This window comes from Zosterops lateralis, assembly GCF_965231275.1.
Source record: "Zosterops lateralis genome assembly, chromosome: 17".
NCBI lineage: Eukaryota > Metazoa > Chordata > Aves > Passeriformes > Zosteropidae > Zosterops > Zosterops lateralis.
Window position 1 is genome coordinate 12676785 of NC_139777.1, and position 18090 is coordinate 12694874.

General features: G+C 55.7%; 1 protein-coding gene across 1 annotated transcript in view; it reads right to left on the reverse strand.

Moving 5' to 3' along the window:
- The window catches only part of SRRM4 (serine/arginine repetitive matrix 4), a gene marked incomplete at both ends in the record, with an annotated part of 41128 nt that extends 25150 nt beyond the window's left edge, over window positions 1-15978 (reverse strand). Inside the window, one exon of the mRNA XM_083874107.1 lies at window positions 15848-15978. Within this exon, the coding sequence (XP_083730233.1) occupies window positions 15848-15978 (131 nt within the window). The remainder of the gene's footprint in view (window positions 1-15847) is intronic.
- Between the last annotated feature and the right edge of the window lie 2112 nt (window positions 15979-18090).

An 18090-nucleotide genomic window follows, 5' to 3' on the forward strand; every position in this document is an offset into this window, starting at 1 on the left:
GCAAATGATGCAGGAAAGGTCACTGGTGGGAAGGAACCCAAATATTCTTTATCTGAAGGCAGATGAAACCACCACAAACCACTATGGCCACATGGAGAAGGGATGGGTGGCTCTTTGCTGCTAGCAGTGCCCTGAGGCTAATACACTCTGCCTCCCTTCCCTGGGGAAGGGATGTCACCCCCAGTTTGTGGGGATATAGTGGAGACCAGTTAAGCACTGCCCTTGCCCACAGAAAGATCCTGGCAGTGTCCACAGAGGACAAGACAAAGGCACAAAACATTTGCTGCCTCAGGGAGCAAACTCCCAAACCATGTCCATCCCTCCATCCTGGGCTGCCATGCTGCATGTCATGGCCAAATGCCATCTCATCTGGCCATGACATGTGGCACTTAATGATACACACTGCTTGGGGAGCTGAGCCCAGTGACACCCGTCCCCCCCAGTTCCACAGTGACAGCACTCAGGGTGGGTTTGGTGTGCATTTGACATTCCCTGGGTGCTGCCATCCGGGGGCTGGGCATTGCCCTCCCCTGCCCACAGGCTCCCAAGTCCCAGCCCAGCTGCCCTGGCCCTGCAGCAGTCTCCTGCCACAAACCTTCCATCAATCAGCCTTTTCCCTGCAGTAACTCATCTCAGGAGGAAACAAAAGCAGGAAAATTGTCTCCCTAGTGACCTTTCAGCTGCCAGATCGTGGCACCAGACCATCTCCCCACTCAGCTGCATTGTCCCTCAGCTCTGCAGGATGAACCCCAGCAGTTCCAGCCGTTGCTGGCCTTGTGCAGTCCCTGTGCCTTTCCCAGCTGCCCTGCAAGCAGCAGTGTAAGCAAACTGGGTCTGGATCATGCTAACCAAGCAGTTTGGGGTTTTTTTATCCTTTATTTTCCTTTGCACATGCAGCTGGTTTGGGTGCTGGATGCACAAGCACTTCAGAGGCCCTGGGCACTGAGTGCACTTGGCAGACCTGCACTGGCAGCACTTCCAAGGTCAGAGGATTTGGGATAGCCAACACAGAAACTTTACCACGTTCCCTGCTTCAGCCCTGGGCTGGCTTCATGTTCCTATCATCTCTTCATCCCTCAGTGAAAAAACAGGAGCAGCTTCGGCCAACCAAACCTCCCAAAAGAAAAAGTTTAAAACATATCTGATGAGCCTAAAAACTGTGAATGTTTCACTGGCATTAAATGATGAAGGATGGATACCTTGCCTGGCACTGGGAACATCAGGACACAGGCATCCTGAGGGGAGGATGGAGAAAGTCCTGTGCCTACAGCTGCTTGCACCAGGGATATTTTCACCACTTCCCCTGATTAACATGCAAAAAGTGACTGGACAGGTGATGGAATATCCCATCTTTCCTCTCCTTTCCTCATCTGGAGGTTTTGGCTGTACAGGAGAGGGCAGTGGTGGGTCAGGATGCCCACTCTTGCACATCCCTGCACTCTCTGCCACAGCCACATCACATGTGCTTCTGCCCTGGGCTCTAGTGAGGATGATCTGAGCTGCTCAAAGTGTTTCTAAAATCCACCCTTTGGGCCGAGAAGCCTTTTGGCACCAGCAAAATGAACCTCTGATGTTTTCTCTGGCTTTGCTTATCTGATTGAAAAAGAAAGTGGTCAGACCATTCCCTTGTCCCCCGAGAGGGAGGGGACAGAAAAGAGGGTTGTAAAGATATTTCCCAGCAAAAACTCCAGCAGATGTGTTTATGTAAAGCTCTTTGAAATACAGACTAAAAATACCTCTTCAAAATTAGGAGATGGGGAATTTTGTGAGTGCTTCCCACAAGCACACACAAACACCCATGGCAGGTTCTTTGCCCACCTCATTCAATCCATTATTATTAGTGCAGCAGGTGCCCTGCAGTTTGTTATTGAAAATTATAATAGCAAATCACCGAGATATTTTCCTTGATTACACAGACTCCAAGCCAGTTCAATTTTAATCTTCTCCCTGCTATTTTTTTCTGTGCATCAGCAGAGGCACCAGCTGCAGAAAGGCACGTGGGTTTCTTGAGGCAGTTTAAACGCAGAAGAGAAGTACAATTCTGTACTATACATTTTTCATAAAATTTTTTGTCAGTCGTGACTCTCCTCCCCCCTCCTGCTCCTGGGAAGCCTGTGTCCTGGCACAAGCCTGCATGCAGCTCCTTTTCCTTCTTGCACTCCAGAAAGGTTTAACGACTGCTCTCAGCACATCCCGGGCCAAAAAAGCAGCTTGACTCTTTCTTTTCCAGCAGTTGATTTACTATGCATGGTTGAATCAGAACACAGGAGCTTCCCTGCTGGAAGAGGCCCCGGTGGCGGCGCAGGATCGGTGCCAGATGCTCCGGGGGATGCTGTGAGGTGGCAGCCCACGGGGAGGGCTCTGTCCCGGGCACCAGCTGGCAGCGGCGGCGGCTCCTGCTGTGCAGCATGGGATGGACAATCCCTGCAGAGGGAAAACTCCACGGGGGAAAGCAATGCCTTTTTAGGTAGGGTCAGGCATGAGGGTGAGCACAGCCTCTCCCTGCTCCCCACGGCTCGGTCTCCTTCCTCCCCAGGGAGCCCCATCCCCTGTCCCCCTTCCTTCCTGAGCACCTTGCAGGGCTCGTTGTCTCTCTCCCTCGCTGCCAGCGATCCAGGATGGCTCTGCTGACTGTCCGCCAGCGACAACAGCGAGAAACTTGAGGAATATGGCACATGGTCACATTGTTTCTAAAGAAAACCTGGACTGCTGCCCCATCTCGAAGGGTTTCTACGGCATCTTGTACCTCCCACGCTGCCAGCTCGGAGGTCCCTGCGGAGCTTCCTGCCCGTCAGCACCTGCACACTGCCGGGCCAGGCTTGCTCTCAGGGGGACAATCCTGAGCCGTTCCTGTCCTCAAATCCTCCTCCTTAGACAAACACCCTGCGGGTTCCCATGTCTGTACAGGAGGCAGGTTTCTCCTCCATCAGGAAATATGACGAGAGGAACTTTGGCTGTTTCAGGTGCCCACAAATGCAGACGAAAGTGCTGACATGGGCACACTGCCCCACGGCACAGCAATTTGGCACACCCTTGATCCATGTTTTGTGGGACTCTGGGCTCCTGGCTGACCCAGAGGCCTGGGGCTGAGAGCTTATGCTAAACCCCCTCAAAGTCCTACAGCCACTCTCCTCCCTGCTGGCCTCAAACAACAGTCCTGGATCCTTTCCTTGCCATCACCTCCAGGCAGCCTGGAGCAGCCATGAAGGGGCTGAGCTGACAGCCAGGCGTGGGGGCAACCTGAAACAGCCCTTGCAGAGCTTGTGATTAGGAAAAGTCTAGATCTGAGCTCATGTTTCCCATAAACACTTGCCCATAAGCAGCACAGGGCAAAACCAAGATGGGCAAAGGTCAGGACCAAAGGGCTGGGAGGGAGCCCAGTGGTTGTGGTTGGGCACTTCCCAACACAGCACGGGGAGCCAGAAGCTGAGGAGCACCAGTGGATGATACTTAATGCTTTAGAAAGAGATTAACAAAATAAAATGAACTCATGGATGTCCTAGAAAAGAAGTGCTTTGGCACTACCTGCAACCTGGTCAGGCTGGAGAGCACCTTCACAGCCAAGGGGCTGCACAGTGCCAGCCTCTGCTCTAGAGAGTGTCAGATGTGCCCCTTCCCCCCATTGTCCACACCCTGTGCTATTTGGCATGGCAAACAGCAGAGAAATAGTGTATTTGCCAATAACAACTCGTTAAATTTTAATCAAATAGGGAATTGTAAGCACACAGTTACCCGGAGCTCCTGGGAGCACTGAGATCACTTTAAAAATGAATTAGTAATTAGGCACTTTGGAAGCAGCAAGGAGAAGGCGGCTGGAGAAGATCCACTTGGAGCAGCAATGCTTTCTTTGCCACTCACATAAAGGTTTTTCCTCCTCTCCCTTTATTTTCTTCCTTTGAATTGTCACTGGAAAAGGGGAGGTCCCAACACTTGGGTAACTCCAAGGACACAACCTGCTCATGCAGCTGCCACCTGTCTGCAGAGCTGCCCTGGAAATGCCTCTGGTTGAAACTCTCTGCTGCTCCATCCATCCATCCATCCATCCATCCAGGCTGGGGACAGGGACACTCAGGTCCCTAGATGCTGTTTATAACCAATCCCTGAGCCACCCCATGTGCCAGAACACAGGCATGGTGCTCAGTAGCCTGTGGCTATGGAACAGTGATTCCAAGGGCTCAGCTTGAAATGACTCCAACATTCAAAAATGCTCAAATCCCCCCCCGCCTCAAGACAGACTCAGGGGTGCAGCCAAATGGATGTCCCCAACTTGGGTGCCAAATGGGTGTCCCCAACCAGGGCATCACCTGGGCAGGGTCTGGTGAGAAGAGGTTCCACAAAGACACTTTGGGACTTGTCTGCTGAACATCCAGCCCCCTGTGATGCACAGGGCTGCACTGCCAGGGCCACCTGGGGTCAGGAGGGCTCTGTGACACCGTGAGGAGCAGATGTCCCCATGCAGGGAAGTGTGGGCAGAAATCAGCTCCTGTGGAAAGGAATTAACCAACAGATTCCTGATGCTGAGCCATGAGACTGAAACGTTCCCACCCCAGCAAGGGATGTGGAAAGTGGGGTTTAAACTCCCACCCTCACTTGCTGACAGGGGCTTTTTATGGCCAGAAGGGCCCTTTGCCTCTCTGTATGTGTGCTGTGACAGCTGAGATGGGAAGCTCCTGAATTGCAGCTTCCTGGGTGGGAGTGTTTGGTTTGATTCCAATCCTCTCCCTGTAACACCCTCTGGTCCTGTGAGAAGCACCTCAGTGGTCAGGCTGCCTGCCCAGGAAGGACTGGCGAGGAGGTTTTGAGTAAAGGAGAGTTTCTGGAAGGGAAGACAGGGCCTTTTCTCCTCCCACTGTGCTCCAAGGAGGAAAAGGCTGGCATAGCTGTTCCATCCCTGCCACACAGAGAGCTGTGGGGTGCTCAGTGCTGTGTGGGAGTCAGAGCCAGAAAAAAACCTCCTGTCTGCTCTCAGGTCCCTACCCATCCATACCACCCTGCAAGTCTGGACATTGTTTTAAATCAACCCAAAAAGGAAAGGGGGGATATTTGTTGGCTTGCTGCTTCCTAGCGCAAAGATTTGGAAGAGGCAGGCGAGTCCCCGTAGCAGACCCTGCCAGGAGGGGCTGCAGAGAATCATTTCAGTTTCCATCCCATCCATCTTTAATTGGGTGTAATAATAATTTTATTGCTTGCTGGGATTTGTGAGGCTGAACTAATATTTGTAAAATGCTTTGCTATCCTCAGCTGAAAGGCAATCTAGAGTGGCAAAGCCCTGGTGTTATTCACATTTGGATAATCCAGAATTATTCATAAACAAAATCAAGATTATGCAAATATATTCATTAGTTCTCAGAATACCTCCAGGAAAATAGAGGAATTAGTTTTGTTAACAATTATGTATTATGTAAGTGTGTGTCTAAGCACGCACAGCCCGGTGCTGGGGCACGTTCACCTGGGACTCATCCCGCAATCCCAGAGTGCTGAGAACAGAAGTTTGGCCTGTCCAAAGTGGCCACCTCCATTTTGGGATATCCTGATGCCCCACAGCAAATGACAGCACACAGCACAGAGCCCTGTGCCCTGCCAGGGTGCCCTGGCTGCTCTACTGGCAGCCCCAGTCTCTCCTCTGTACCCTGACAGACAGCCCACATGTGAGCACCGTCACCTTAACCCCCAAACCAGCCTTTCCTACCCAAATGAGGGGTTTTATAGTACGTGCAGGGTCAAGAGGCTGTGGATTTGGGATCTGGAGGCAGCCCCCTCACCCAGGGCCTGCCCTTTGTGTCCAGCTCGTGCCCAGCCTGGCTTTCCACAGTGTGTGATCGTCTGTTTGGGACGTGCCGGGGAACGGGAGACAAAGGTGCAGAGAAAATACTGCATGGTTTAATTAATGCCACATGCCTTTCACTCTATAGGTTGTGTGGATGGTTAATTATTTTTATAAAGAAAATAATTAGTCCCAATCAAGGCAGAAGCTCTCCAGAATTACAGCTCATTAACCGCTCTCACATTTTTCTGTTCTATAAAAAGTCATGTGGTACTGATGAAGATTATAGACCCTTGGAATCAGCATTAAATACAAATTCAGACAGTGTTACCATCCTATTACCATCAACTGCATCGACTTGGCTTCGGTAATTGCAGCTGGAGATGAAGGGCAGGGATTTCTGCTCCACACAATCTCTGGAAACAAGCACCCTGCCCATCAGTTTGCTGCAAACAATGTGACACCAAGCCCTGACTTGGCTGAATGCATCCCTGAGGAGATGACAGTCACCAAGGAGAAAGGGAAAAGCTTTGCTAGGCATGTGAAGATGAGGAGTGCTCAGGGTTGGTTCAGTTCCTGTTTGCAGTCGAGTTGCACCCTGAATCTGCCCTTTGGCAAAGCCACCAGTCCAGTGGTGATGCAAAGGGAAAGGAAATGTCCAGGAAATTTCCAGTCCAGGAAATGCAAAGAGGACAAGGGGCAACCTTTAAGCAGTGAGATTGTCCTCATGGGACATGGGGAAAATAGGGCATGGGAGGGATGCTCTTGCTGGGGATGGGGAGCATCTGTAAGCATCTCCCTCTGGGCCGTGCTAGTCCAGGCACTGGTCCAGTTCTATTGAACGTCGCAGAGACCTCGCTCAAAGCCTAATTGAAAGAAATCACAGCACATTAAAGGGAGTTCAGGTCAAATCAATACCACCATGGTGGGGAGGGCGAGCAGGGGGAGGAGGGCACTGACTGAGTCCCAGTGCCAGCTCTGCAGGCAGGGCACAGCCTATGTCCATGGGCTGCACTGCCTACTTTTCCACCACGGGAAGGTGAGTGAGACCCACTGTCCTCTGCTCCATGCAAGACAAACCTGGCAGCAACGCAGGCTGAGGGTTGGCAGTGGCAGCAGCAGTGGGGAGGGGGCAGGGAGCCATGGGTCTTTAGGATCCTGCTTTTCAGTTTCCATTAATCAGGGATGGATGTGCCCTGGGTGGCATTCACAGCTCAGAGAGCCGGCAGCTAGCACTTTGGACCACAAGCCTCCGCTGCAAAATTAACCCAGCCGTCCCCACGTCACAGCTTCTGTGCCCAGAGCCCTTAGAGCATCTGAGCCCTCTGGGGGGGATGGAAGAACTGGGGCTCTGGGTGGAAAAAAAGCCCTTGTGAGGGACTCCTGAGGCAGTGGGGGAGTTACTACTGCCACAAGGCAGCACATAGCAGGAGCTAAACCTTAACCTTCCACTGGCATGTGCTGCCACTTCTGTGCCTTTGGCTCTGCCCCTGCAGGTGCAGAGATGCTCCACACTCATGGTGAGGGCAGGGATAGAGACAGGGACCCTGGCAGCCTGGCCTCACCAAAACATCCAAACCCCTCCAAAAGATATGAAGAACATCCTTCATCTTCACTGGCTCCTGACCCACATGTGGGAAGTGTTTGGGAGAGCACACAAGGACTGGTCCAGAACAATGCCAACAGCTTCTCCAGCCACCAGACAGAACTGAATCCCTGCATTTGGGGATATCCAGGGATCCTAGGGGAGATGCAGCCAACATATCCTGTGCCCTGCAGAGCTCAGCCTCACACAGGGACTCCCAGGGGCCAGAGGAGATCACCAGGAGATCAAGCTCATCCTTGATTAGGAGACACAGGGCACAGCCAGGCCAGCAGCCCATGGGTTCCACTGCTCCCCAGCAGGTCAGGCTGCAAACCTCGCCAGTTTCAGGGACTACTCCACACCTTTCTTTGTTCCTCCTTCACTGGTGGTGCCCACCCAGTCCCCCTATACCTCCCTCACAGTGGCATTATCCTCCTGCCCCTCTGCTGGCCCTGCATCATCACCCTCTAACCCGGCCAGGGCGTGGCAGATGGGCAGACAAAAGCAGGGATGGGGTGGGCGGGTGAGGGATAACCACGGAGGCTGTCCCACACACAGGGAAGGGCAGGTAACACATGACAAGTTTTGTTGCTTTGGGGTTTTATTTTTCTGTAAGTTGCCAGTCTTGGAATTTTCTGAAGAATAAAAACCCCGTCCCTCCAAAGAAGTGCTGAAGCCAGTTGTCTTGCTTGTCCCCATCATAACAATCCTGACCAGGCTCTGATCGGAGCAAGGAGATTTGAAGAGGGGAATTGCTTTATAGGAAATAAGTTTTCTCAGTTAAAGCATCTGCCTCAGGTCTGCCCAAATCCCAAACTGCCTCCTGTACCCTCTGGGCCACAGCCATATCCATGCCCTGGCAGAGCAGGGTTTCTCTGCTGACTGCAGCTGATGGAGCTGTGGATAATAAGTTCTGTTATATTTACATGCTCTTATGGATTGGTGTTACACTTGCACAGCTTTGGCGGTCAGGGGGTTGTAAGGCAGCTCCAGCTGACCCACAGATTAATGCAACAGAAGCTCTTTAACTGTGAAATCTCTCTTAATGCAAAAATATTTCTCTTGCTGGGGAGTAGCTAATTCTTCATCCTGACGGTGATGTAGCTCAAATCCCAGCCTCCTGCCCCACTCTGTTCCAGTCACCCTCCAACACACGTGGGCACAGAGATAAATTCAATAACAAAGCAGCCCATTGCCAAAGTGCCATCAAGTTCCAGCAGGATGATGCGCTGCTGGAATTTGATGTTAGTGGCAGTGAAAACCCATTTTCTCATCATTGCCTGTGGGTCTCAGACCATTTCAGCCACCCCGTGGGCTGTGAGAGGAGCATCTGACCCCAGCCCTGGAACTCAGCAGCAGGAAGCCACCACAGCCCATACCAGCAAGTCACAGCCTCCCCTGCCCCAGGGAGGAGAGAAAAGAGCAGCCCCACAGGCAGCAGGACCCTGCCCACAGTGGCCCCACTTGGGGGTGAACGAGGAGATGCCCCTGGCTGGGGCTGGGCAGCAGATGCTTCTTCTTCCATTAATGACGAGACATAAATTAAACATGGAGAGTTAAACAGGTCATCGGTGGAGCCCCAGCCTCGCTGCCTGCAGACCAGGGACTCATTTCAGCCTCCCTCAAACACCAGTACAGTTTTTAACAGAGTTGGTGGTTTTTTTGCCACTTGCATTATTTTTTGTAAGCCCTTTCCTGCAGTCCCTGCTGCGCTGGCAGGGAAAGCGTTCCCGCCGCGTGCGAAAGAAACGGCTATTTTTAACTGCCCGTGTTTGTCAGCGCTTTCGGCTCGAGTGCCTGATGGAGGAGCCAGTTTTGCAGCACCCGGTGTCCCGCAGAGGGTCGTGTGCCCTTTACCAGGAGATGGTGGCAGAGACCTGGGCACTGTGCCTGGACACGCTGCTGGGGGTGATGGTCCAGCTCGCTCATCCCTGGCACGAGCCAGATCCACACCAAAGGCCTGGTCTGGGTGCTGGGCTGCTGGGACCCACCACTCCCACCAGATTTCAGGCAGCACAACCTCTGTGCCTTTGCAGACACCTATGAAATCATCAAGCAAGGCTGCAAACTCAAGCTGGATCTCGGGATTTGGCCTTACTCCCTGCCCTTTGCTGGGAATGCCAAAGGGCTCCAATCCAGGCATCAAACTCAGCTGTTTTCCAGCTGATGGCACTGCCAGGGATTTAGGACCAGAGGAGGACTAAAAGGGATTAGAGCTGTGTGTGGGTCACAGGGAAGAACTGTGGGTCACAGCAGACCCATCTCAGAACAGCAAAGAGCCCCTGGGGGCTCATGCCAGAGCAGGAGCTCTGGCAAAAGCCCTGTCACTCTCTGCAGCTGAAACACTGGTGGGATTTTCTGTCCAGGTCAGGCTTTTCAGTGTTGAAGAGGTTTCAGTGCCCACACGGAGAAAATGAAAAAAAAAAAAAAAAAAAAAAAAAAAAAAAAAAAAAAAAAAAAAAGAGAAAAGGAAAGGGTGGTCATGCATGAAATGATTTCATTTCAGTGACGTGGGGGTTGCATTTGATAAGTCCAGCTTATTGAGAAATGGAGGTATAGAAACGTCCAGCCACCAACCATGGAGATGTGGAAAGGGGTAGGAATGGGGCTGAGCAGAGAAGGCCAGGGAAATCTCTCAATCCCAGGGAGGCTGATGAGAGAGGAGCCTCCCACATAGTGAGAGTGGGATTTGCAGGGGCCCTTTCTGGAGTCAAGCTGCAGCAGGACAGGCTGTCCCAGATGGTGGGGGCAGGATGGTGACAGCAAGGAGACAGAGGCAGCCACAGGACCTGGCGCTGGGCAGGAGCTCCTTAGCAATCCCTGTCATCAAGGTCATCACTGCTATTTATTATTTAGGGCCTCACATCCCTAAATATTCATTACCAGGACTTTGCGGGAGGGGTGTGAACACGTGTGTGAGGTTCAAGTGTCCTGCTCTCCTGCCTCTCCAGGGATGGGATAAAAGCAGGGATGGGGGATGGCTGGAGCTGGTGCTGCTACCTGAGCCAGGCAAGGATGAACTCCAGCCCTGCAAGACCCTAAACTGTAATATTTCACCCTGGCCTGGCTCTCCACACTCCATGAAACAGCCTCACACAAGTGCTAGGATGCTGCTGAACCAGGGAGGGGTCCTCATCGTCAGCACAGCTGCTGAGGTGCCAGACCCCACCAGTGCTACCCTCACAAACCTGGCACCCCCAGCATCTGCAGACGTGGGGCTCCCTGGCAGCCAGGGCAGTGTTTTCGGTGGAATTGTTCAAGGGTGAAATAAAATATTTCTACAAAACCATCCTCCAGCCAGCCAGTGGAATTCTCCTTCTTTTTGCTTCCTTCCACCTGATTTCATCCCTCATCTGAAGGGATCAGATACGGTGCTTCCCCTGGCACAGTGTGGACACCACAGGCTCCCCCTTTGCCAGAGGTGGGGCAGCAGCAAATCCCAGATTTAGGGAGACCCTCATCCTGTGTTTTCACAGCAGCTGCTGTGGCTGTTCACTCTCACAGCAGGGCAGGTTGTGCCCGTGTTCTTGCTGGCGAGTGTGGGAGCTGGACCCATGGTCTGGGCCCCAAGCAGAGCTCAGATAAGCTCTCAAGCGGACTTCTACAGGTCAGAAATTACCTGTCTCCAAAATCACAGCATTTCCCAGCAGGGTCATGGTGCCCAGCACCAGTCCAGAGGAGAGGCAGATGGACAGGGCCGGGGGAAAGAAGGAGGATGAGGATGATGAAGGCTCTGCGAGCAGCAGGGAGTGGGTCCTGCGGGCATTCCCAGCTCTTCCCCTCACTGAGCTGCCCCCAGCCTCCCGGCAGTTCCCGAGCTGCCTAATTAGCTCTCCCTGCTCCCAGCGCCGTCCAGCTGGAGCCGGAGGGCAGGGGCAGACAAAAGCCTCGCTATTGACAGCCCCTCCGAGGAAGGGGCTTTTCTTCTCCCCCTCGCTTTTCTTTTCAAGCCCCTCTCCCCCCTCTCTTGGGCCGGGGCCACGGGCTCATTAGCACTTGGGCTCGTTGGGATGGAGGCAGCAGATGGCAGCCAGGCGGCCGGCCCCGCCGCCGCCTCTTCCAGCGGAACAGATGCCCGGCCAACAAGGGGGAGGATTAACGGGGATGGGGGGCCGTCCGCAATGCAGGGCTGCCAGCGGGGGCTTCCCTTCCTCCCCGGCAGCGCACCCCACGTCCCTGCCGAGGGGCTGCCAGCCCGCTGGGGACTCGCGGCCGCCAAAGGATGTCTTAGGAAGCCAGAGGTTGGGATGGCCAAAAGTCACTGCAAAGGCCACAGGAGAGCTGCAGCTGGTTTCTGCACTCGCTAGAGTACCGAGACCTCTGACACTGCAGTGCCACGGCTGCTCCTGCCCTGTCCCAGTGCAGCGGGGAGGACACGTCACCCTTGTCCCACGACGTTTGCCGCAGCACCCAGACTCCTCTTCAAGATCACCCGCAATGGCAAACTGTGGCCTAATCCCACTTCAGCAGCACATCCCTCCCCCTCCGTGCACGGTGCATCCCGGGGGATTAAGGGTTAAAGCACAAATCCCCGGCGCTGCCCTGATGTGACCCACTTAGACCATCTGGCAGGGAGGGATGCAGGAGCCTCCTTTCCCCCAGTGCTGCCGGCGCTCACTCGGCATCACCGGCTGCCCCAGGAGCTGACACCAGCACCCACAGGCCCCAGCCGCAGAGCGCCCAAAAGGGGATTTGGGCTGTGTTTCTGGGGATAGGGAAGCTCATGCCAACAGTACTGTGGCAGCAGAGAATTAAACCACCCCCAGAATCATCCCACAAGCCCCCAGACTCTCACCAGCTCCAGTTCCCTGGGATACCCTGGAGCATTTCCTGCCTGAATGTCCCCAGGTCCCGGCAGCGGTGCTGATGAAATTCTTAGCAGCGCTGGGAGAAGTCAGGCTTCCAGGAGGGACAGGGCTCCCAGCCCCACCGAGGTCATGGCCAGGGAAGAGATGCAGACAAAAGCCCAGCCCAGTGGGAGGAAAGCAGATCTTGCTCCGGGGCAGGGGCCAGAGCACGGTGTTCATACCCATCCCCAAAGGCTGGGCAGAGGCCGGTGGTGCCTTAACATATCAGATTTTAAAAGCATTTTCAGTTCACCAGAGCCAAAGCCCCATCCTCATGGCCCATGGAGAGAGGCTGGGAGCACCTCAGTTTGACAGAAGGGCTCAGGGCAGGGTAGGTGCTGCCTGTCCCTCACCCCATCCCTCCCCAGCACACTGGGCACAAAACCCCCTCAAATCCCACACTCAAATCCCCACAGGGATTTTGCATATGTTGGAGCAGCAAGCTCTGGATCAGCCTCAGCCTTTCTCAACCTCCCCTCACCACCCAGTCCCTCATCGTCAGCTGCACAGCAAAGCCCCACCAGGCCCTGTGTGGGAAAAGGTTAATTGGAAAAGCCCCTTTCCCCATCACCTCGGTTTTTCCTTTCACATTGCAAACTGGTCAATAATCCATTTACTTTGGCAGAGCTCTGCTCTGGGCACAAAGCTGTCTGGGGGGCTGGAATTCATGCCCCCCCCCCCCCCCCCCCAGCCCCAGCAGAAACAGGAGGGAAGGTATTAATGTACTCTTTTGTTCCAGGATGAACATGAGTTTAGCAGAGCTTTAATGCTCCAAACCTCCAAGACAGCTTGATGACAATTTAGATGGAAGAGGCTTTACCTGCCAAAGCAGCAGGGAGGTAGTGGTCAGGAATGGGGCAAGGGGTTAAAAAAAAAAAAAAAATCACTTTCTGGCCAGGGAACCCCATCACTGCCCCACAAGCATGCAGGATTGAGCCCTTAGGCATTCTCAGGGCACCCTGCAGGGATGGCTTTGGGTTATGGACACTGGGGGAGCCCCTGGCAGGACCCCTCATGCCACAGCTGAGCCCCTTGGCACTCCAGGAGGGCACAGGCTCAGCCAGGAAAGCTGATGGGGAGGTGGGCAGCGCTGGCCTAGAAACCATGGCAGCATCTCCGCTGCTGTGGGAAGCACGGGGCCAGATCCAGGGCAGGGTGTTTGCAGGGGACCAGCTGTCAAGTGTGGGAGAAAACAGGAATCCAGATGGTCATCTTAATATTTCATTTGGCTAACTGGTCTCCTCATCTCCTCTCTGGCACCACAGTCATTTGCTCTTAAATTAGCCGGGAGTATCGTCAGGGAAGAGAGGCTGATCCAAGCAGTGGCGCAGCAAAACCTTCCGGAAAAACAAACCCAGAGCAGAGCCAGGCACGGAAACCACTACAAGAGGAGCTGCTGCAAGCCTTAGGTCTGTTCTCTCCACGGATGGGGAACAGGAGCCTGGCTCTGGCTATTGCTGGACTATGAGCCTAGTGCCAGCTTGGGGACATCACTGCAGCCCAGAGGGGACTGCCCCCGGGGGTGTGAGATCTGGCATTTCAGAGGTGTGATCCTGCCCAGACGGCAGCCTCGGGCTCCTAGCAGAGCCCTGGGGGATGCGAGCCGAGCCGGCAGCACCGCTGAGAAGAGCTGGGAACCACAGCATCTCTGTCCTCACAGCCTTTGGTGGCAGCCCTGGAGCGGCAGAGCCTCCCCATGCCTGGGGCAGGGCGAGCGCAGCGAGTGCCCCGCAGACCCCGGGGCGAGCCCCGCCGGGCTGGCCCCGCTCTGTGCAGCCGGGACCCCCCACACCGCAGGGAACATCCTCGGGCCCGGTGGCAGCGCACACAAAAGGAGCCACGGAGCCGGCAGCGGCATGGCCAGAGCGCAGCCCGGCCAGAGCGCAGCCCGGCGTGGGCACCTGGATCTGCGGGTGCCGAGGTGCAAACCACAGCAAAGCCAAGCTGGCGGGGACGTTCTGCTGTGTGCCAAGAGCTCCTGGACTGTTTCACTCCCACCGGAGCTGGCACTCCCAACAGCACGGAGAGGTGCACGCATTTGGGAACTTTTTAATGCATCTGCAAACACCCCGAGCCGCGGTGCTCAGCCCCACCAGAATGTTTGTGCAATCCAAACTGGTGGCGAGATAGAGCCAGGCATCATTCCTGGCACCCAGGCTGGCTATATTTCCCCAAAACCCGAATTTGTTGCCTTCTTACACCTCCAGCTGCAAGATATTTAAGCAGCACGGCTCACTCAGGCACCTTCAGGCAGGAGAGTGTGTAGTAAGCCAGCCCTCAGCCCTTCAGGTGCCGACCATGCCCGATGCAGGGATGGAGAAAACCACGGTGGTTCCTCTCCGCCACAAAGGCTGAAGCCCTGCAAACTGCCTGTGGAAAGAAGAGTTGCTCTTTGCAATTAGAGGCCAAAACCATGCCTTTCTCATTTTCCTATCCAGATTAAGGGAAATCAGAGAGATCAGAAAAAATTCACTCTCAGCAGCTGGGCTGCCGGGGCAGAAGGGACCCCCACACTGCACAAGAGACAGGACCCCCATACCCACTGCTGCTGTGGCTCACAGCCTCCACTGGCATGGGAAGCATCTGAAATGGCTCATTCCAAAGGATCTCTCTCCTCCCTAGTACAAGCTGAGCCCCCAACACCCAGGCTCCTGCAGACAGAGCCCCTCTCCTCTACAGATGCAGCACCTCCACGGAACTTTGGCTGGTTCCCCACACCAGCTAGGCAGAGGAAAAACAGAGCAAAGAGAGAGGAAAGCCAGCAAATGCATCCTTTCTTTATAAAAGCACTGCAAACAGGATATTATTAACAAATACTGAGACAGTCAGCAAAATAAAGCTGGTCTAAATTAGAGTGTGCATGGCTGTCAGGAAGCCACACGGACCTTTGCCTGTGTAACAGCCTGGAGGAGAGGTTCAAGAGGTACCTGCAGCCCTCTCGCCTCTTTTCATAGGTTTCTCTGATTCTCACCCTCTGGCAAAACATGGGGGCATCGACTTTCCTTCAGCAGGAGGACAGGACAGGTACTGGATGAGCAAAGTCAAGGCTGCTTGGCTGTGGGATGTGGGACCACCATCCCCAGAGCTGTCCCGGTCCATGGCAGTGACCAGGCTCTGTGCACTGTGTGTCCCTGGAGGGCACCAGCCTCCCCTCGGTGACAAGACAGGGTCCAGCCCTAAAGGGCTGTTTCCCTCCCCAGGCTTCACCTTCCCGAGGGTCCCAGGTGAAGGGCTGACACAGAGCCAAGGCAACCAGCAGGACACACACCCCAGGGCTCTGCACAGAGCTGGTCACACTTTCCAGCTGATGCCCCCCACCACTGCCCCCACTCCCTAGCCCAGCTAGAGCTTTGCAGACCCTCACCCTGCTCCCCTTGGGGCTCAGCCAGCTGCCAGCCTCCAAGCACCACCGAGCCAAAGTTTCCCAAAGCTGCTCTGCTCTGGAACACAGCACCTGCCCAGGGAGGGGGGTTCAGCCAGCCAGCATCCCCCAGCCTCAGGCACGGGGAGGGTGCCCCGGGTCCTCCAACCACGAACTGCTGGTGAAGGGGAAACACACTCAGGACTCTCTTCATGGTGGGAAGGGGACTAGAGGTGGAGAAGGACGCGGGGTCTCCAAGAGCCTCCCTCCCTTGCCCCGGCAGCCCTTACCTGGGCAGCGGCTTGCGGGCGGTGATACTGGCCACGATGATGCTCTCGGGTCGCGGTGTGGCCACGGCTTTGAAGGTGCCTCTCCAGAACTTCTCGAAGAGCTGCTTCTCGCCCTGCTGCACGCCGGCCATGGCCCCCGGAGCCGCGGCCAGCCCCCGGCCGGCCCCGCCGCTGTCCGCGGTGCTGAGCGCTACATCCCCCGCGCCGCTCGGCCCGGCCCCGCGGCCCGGCCCGCTGCGGCGAGTGTGGCCCCGGCCGCCCCCGCCTCCCGTTTTGTGCCGGCGGGGCGGGCACAGGGGCCGGACCCGCCGCCGTCCCCTCCCCGGCACCGCCCCCGCCGCAGCTGCGCCCGGAGCGGCGGAGCCGAGCCCGGGGAGGGGACGGCTCCGGGGACCCGCGACCCCGCTCGGGTGGTGTCGGCTCTCCCGCACGCTGCTCATCCCTACCAAGTGGCACCTGGGGGGCTTCCGCCCCCTCGCAGCCCCCAGGACCGTCCGTGCGCCCTGCCCATCATTTCCTTCCCCAGCAAGAGGCCACTTCCAGCTCGCTGCTGGATCGGGGGCGCCGCTGCACTTTGCCCTTTGCGGGGCACAGACCCTCCAGGGCAGAGCGAGTCCCCGTCCCCCCACAGAGGCTGCCAGTGGCCTTCGTCTTTGCCCAGTCCCAAGCGGACACAAGAAAAGAAAGGGAGAGCCTGGAGCCACGGCTGAAGGAGAAAGCAGAGGGAGGCCTTAGAGACCACTCTGTAACTCGTCGAGACCCATACGAGTCAGAGAATTTGAAACACAAGCCCCTTTTTTCCCTTCCTCTCCACCTCCCTTCTTATTTAACTGGGAAGGGGCAGGGATGGAGCACGCAGTTCCTTGGCTCCGGTACAGTGGCAGGCTGAGAATCCCACAGTGAGGTGCCAACCAGCACAGGAAACAATTCCTCACCTTCCAAGGCAGGATTTGACCCGCCAGGACCGGACGCGTGGGGAGGGAAGAAAGCTGGGGCGGTGCGAGTGCAGCGCTGCGATTTCCCTCAGCCCCTGCGCTGAGTACAATAAAAACGTCTTTAGGAGAAAACGCTTCTTCTACCACATGCTTTGAAGCGCAAGTAAGAGCTGGTGACCTTGGATGAATGAGACTCTCTCTATTGTGCCTCAGAAACCCGCATGATACGTTTATGTAAGCGGCGGGGGGATAATGGAGCCAGGAACAATAGGCGGTGGGAGCCGGAGAAGAAGGAAAATCATGGGGAAACTTAATCGCTTCTTTGCGACAAATACAACATTAGCAGAAGGCTCGTTCTGGCGGCGTTGTTTGCCAACTCCTCCTGCCCTGCCCCGTTTTGCTCCCTGCCCGCCCTGTGCCGCCGGTGGCCGGGGTCAGGAGCGGTGTCCCCGCTCCCAGAGCCGCAGCACGGGTGGCACTCGCGGGCCGGCCTTTGTGTCGCGGGGCCACGGCCGGCTGGACATGGATGCCGGGGGAAGCGGCAGCGGGGAGAGCGGGCACGGATCCAGCAGGGCTTAGAGAAACGCTGTCAGCTCTGCCAGACAATGCCCAAAAACCCGACAGGGAAGGACAGCGCTCATGCACAGCGCAGAGATGCTCGCTGGGAGGCTGCTCGCCCCCCGGGAAACCGCCCAAGGGCGATGCCTGGGAAAGGCCGGCTCGGAGCGGCGGCTCTGCTCTAGCCCAGGGCATGCCGCGGGCAGATGCCAGAGCAGAGATGCTCCGGGGACAGTCACAGTCAGGAAAGGGCAGAAGGAGCAGGAGAAAGGGCTTGAGAGGTCTAGAGCTCCCTAGAGGGAGGGCACACACAGCAGCCTCAGGACAGTCACCGCTGGCCCGGGACAGGGACTCCCCACCCAGCCAAATCCAAGTTTGGTTTTCCTCTGGCCCTTCTAGTCATTTCTGTAGAACACAGGCTGTTGATTAGGAACCCGTTTCCCATTCAGGGCACATTAAACTCAGTAAATAGAGATGAGGTGTAGGTACACACACACCCCACTCCTGCTCTGGTTTGTTGGGGAATGACCCAAACGTGGGGTGAGGGTCAGGCAGGAGCCCCAGCGGCACTGTCAGCCCCAACCCTCGGCTGGTGCCTCGTTAACCACACACCCTGCAAGGCATCACCGTCCCCTGGGCTTTGCAGGATGAGCCCAACCACCGCCAGCTGCAACCAGCGGCACTCCAGGGCATTTCACCCCCTTACACCAGCGATCCCGGAATGGCTCTAATCGCCCTAACGTTAAGTCC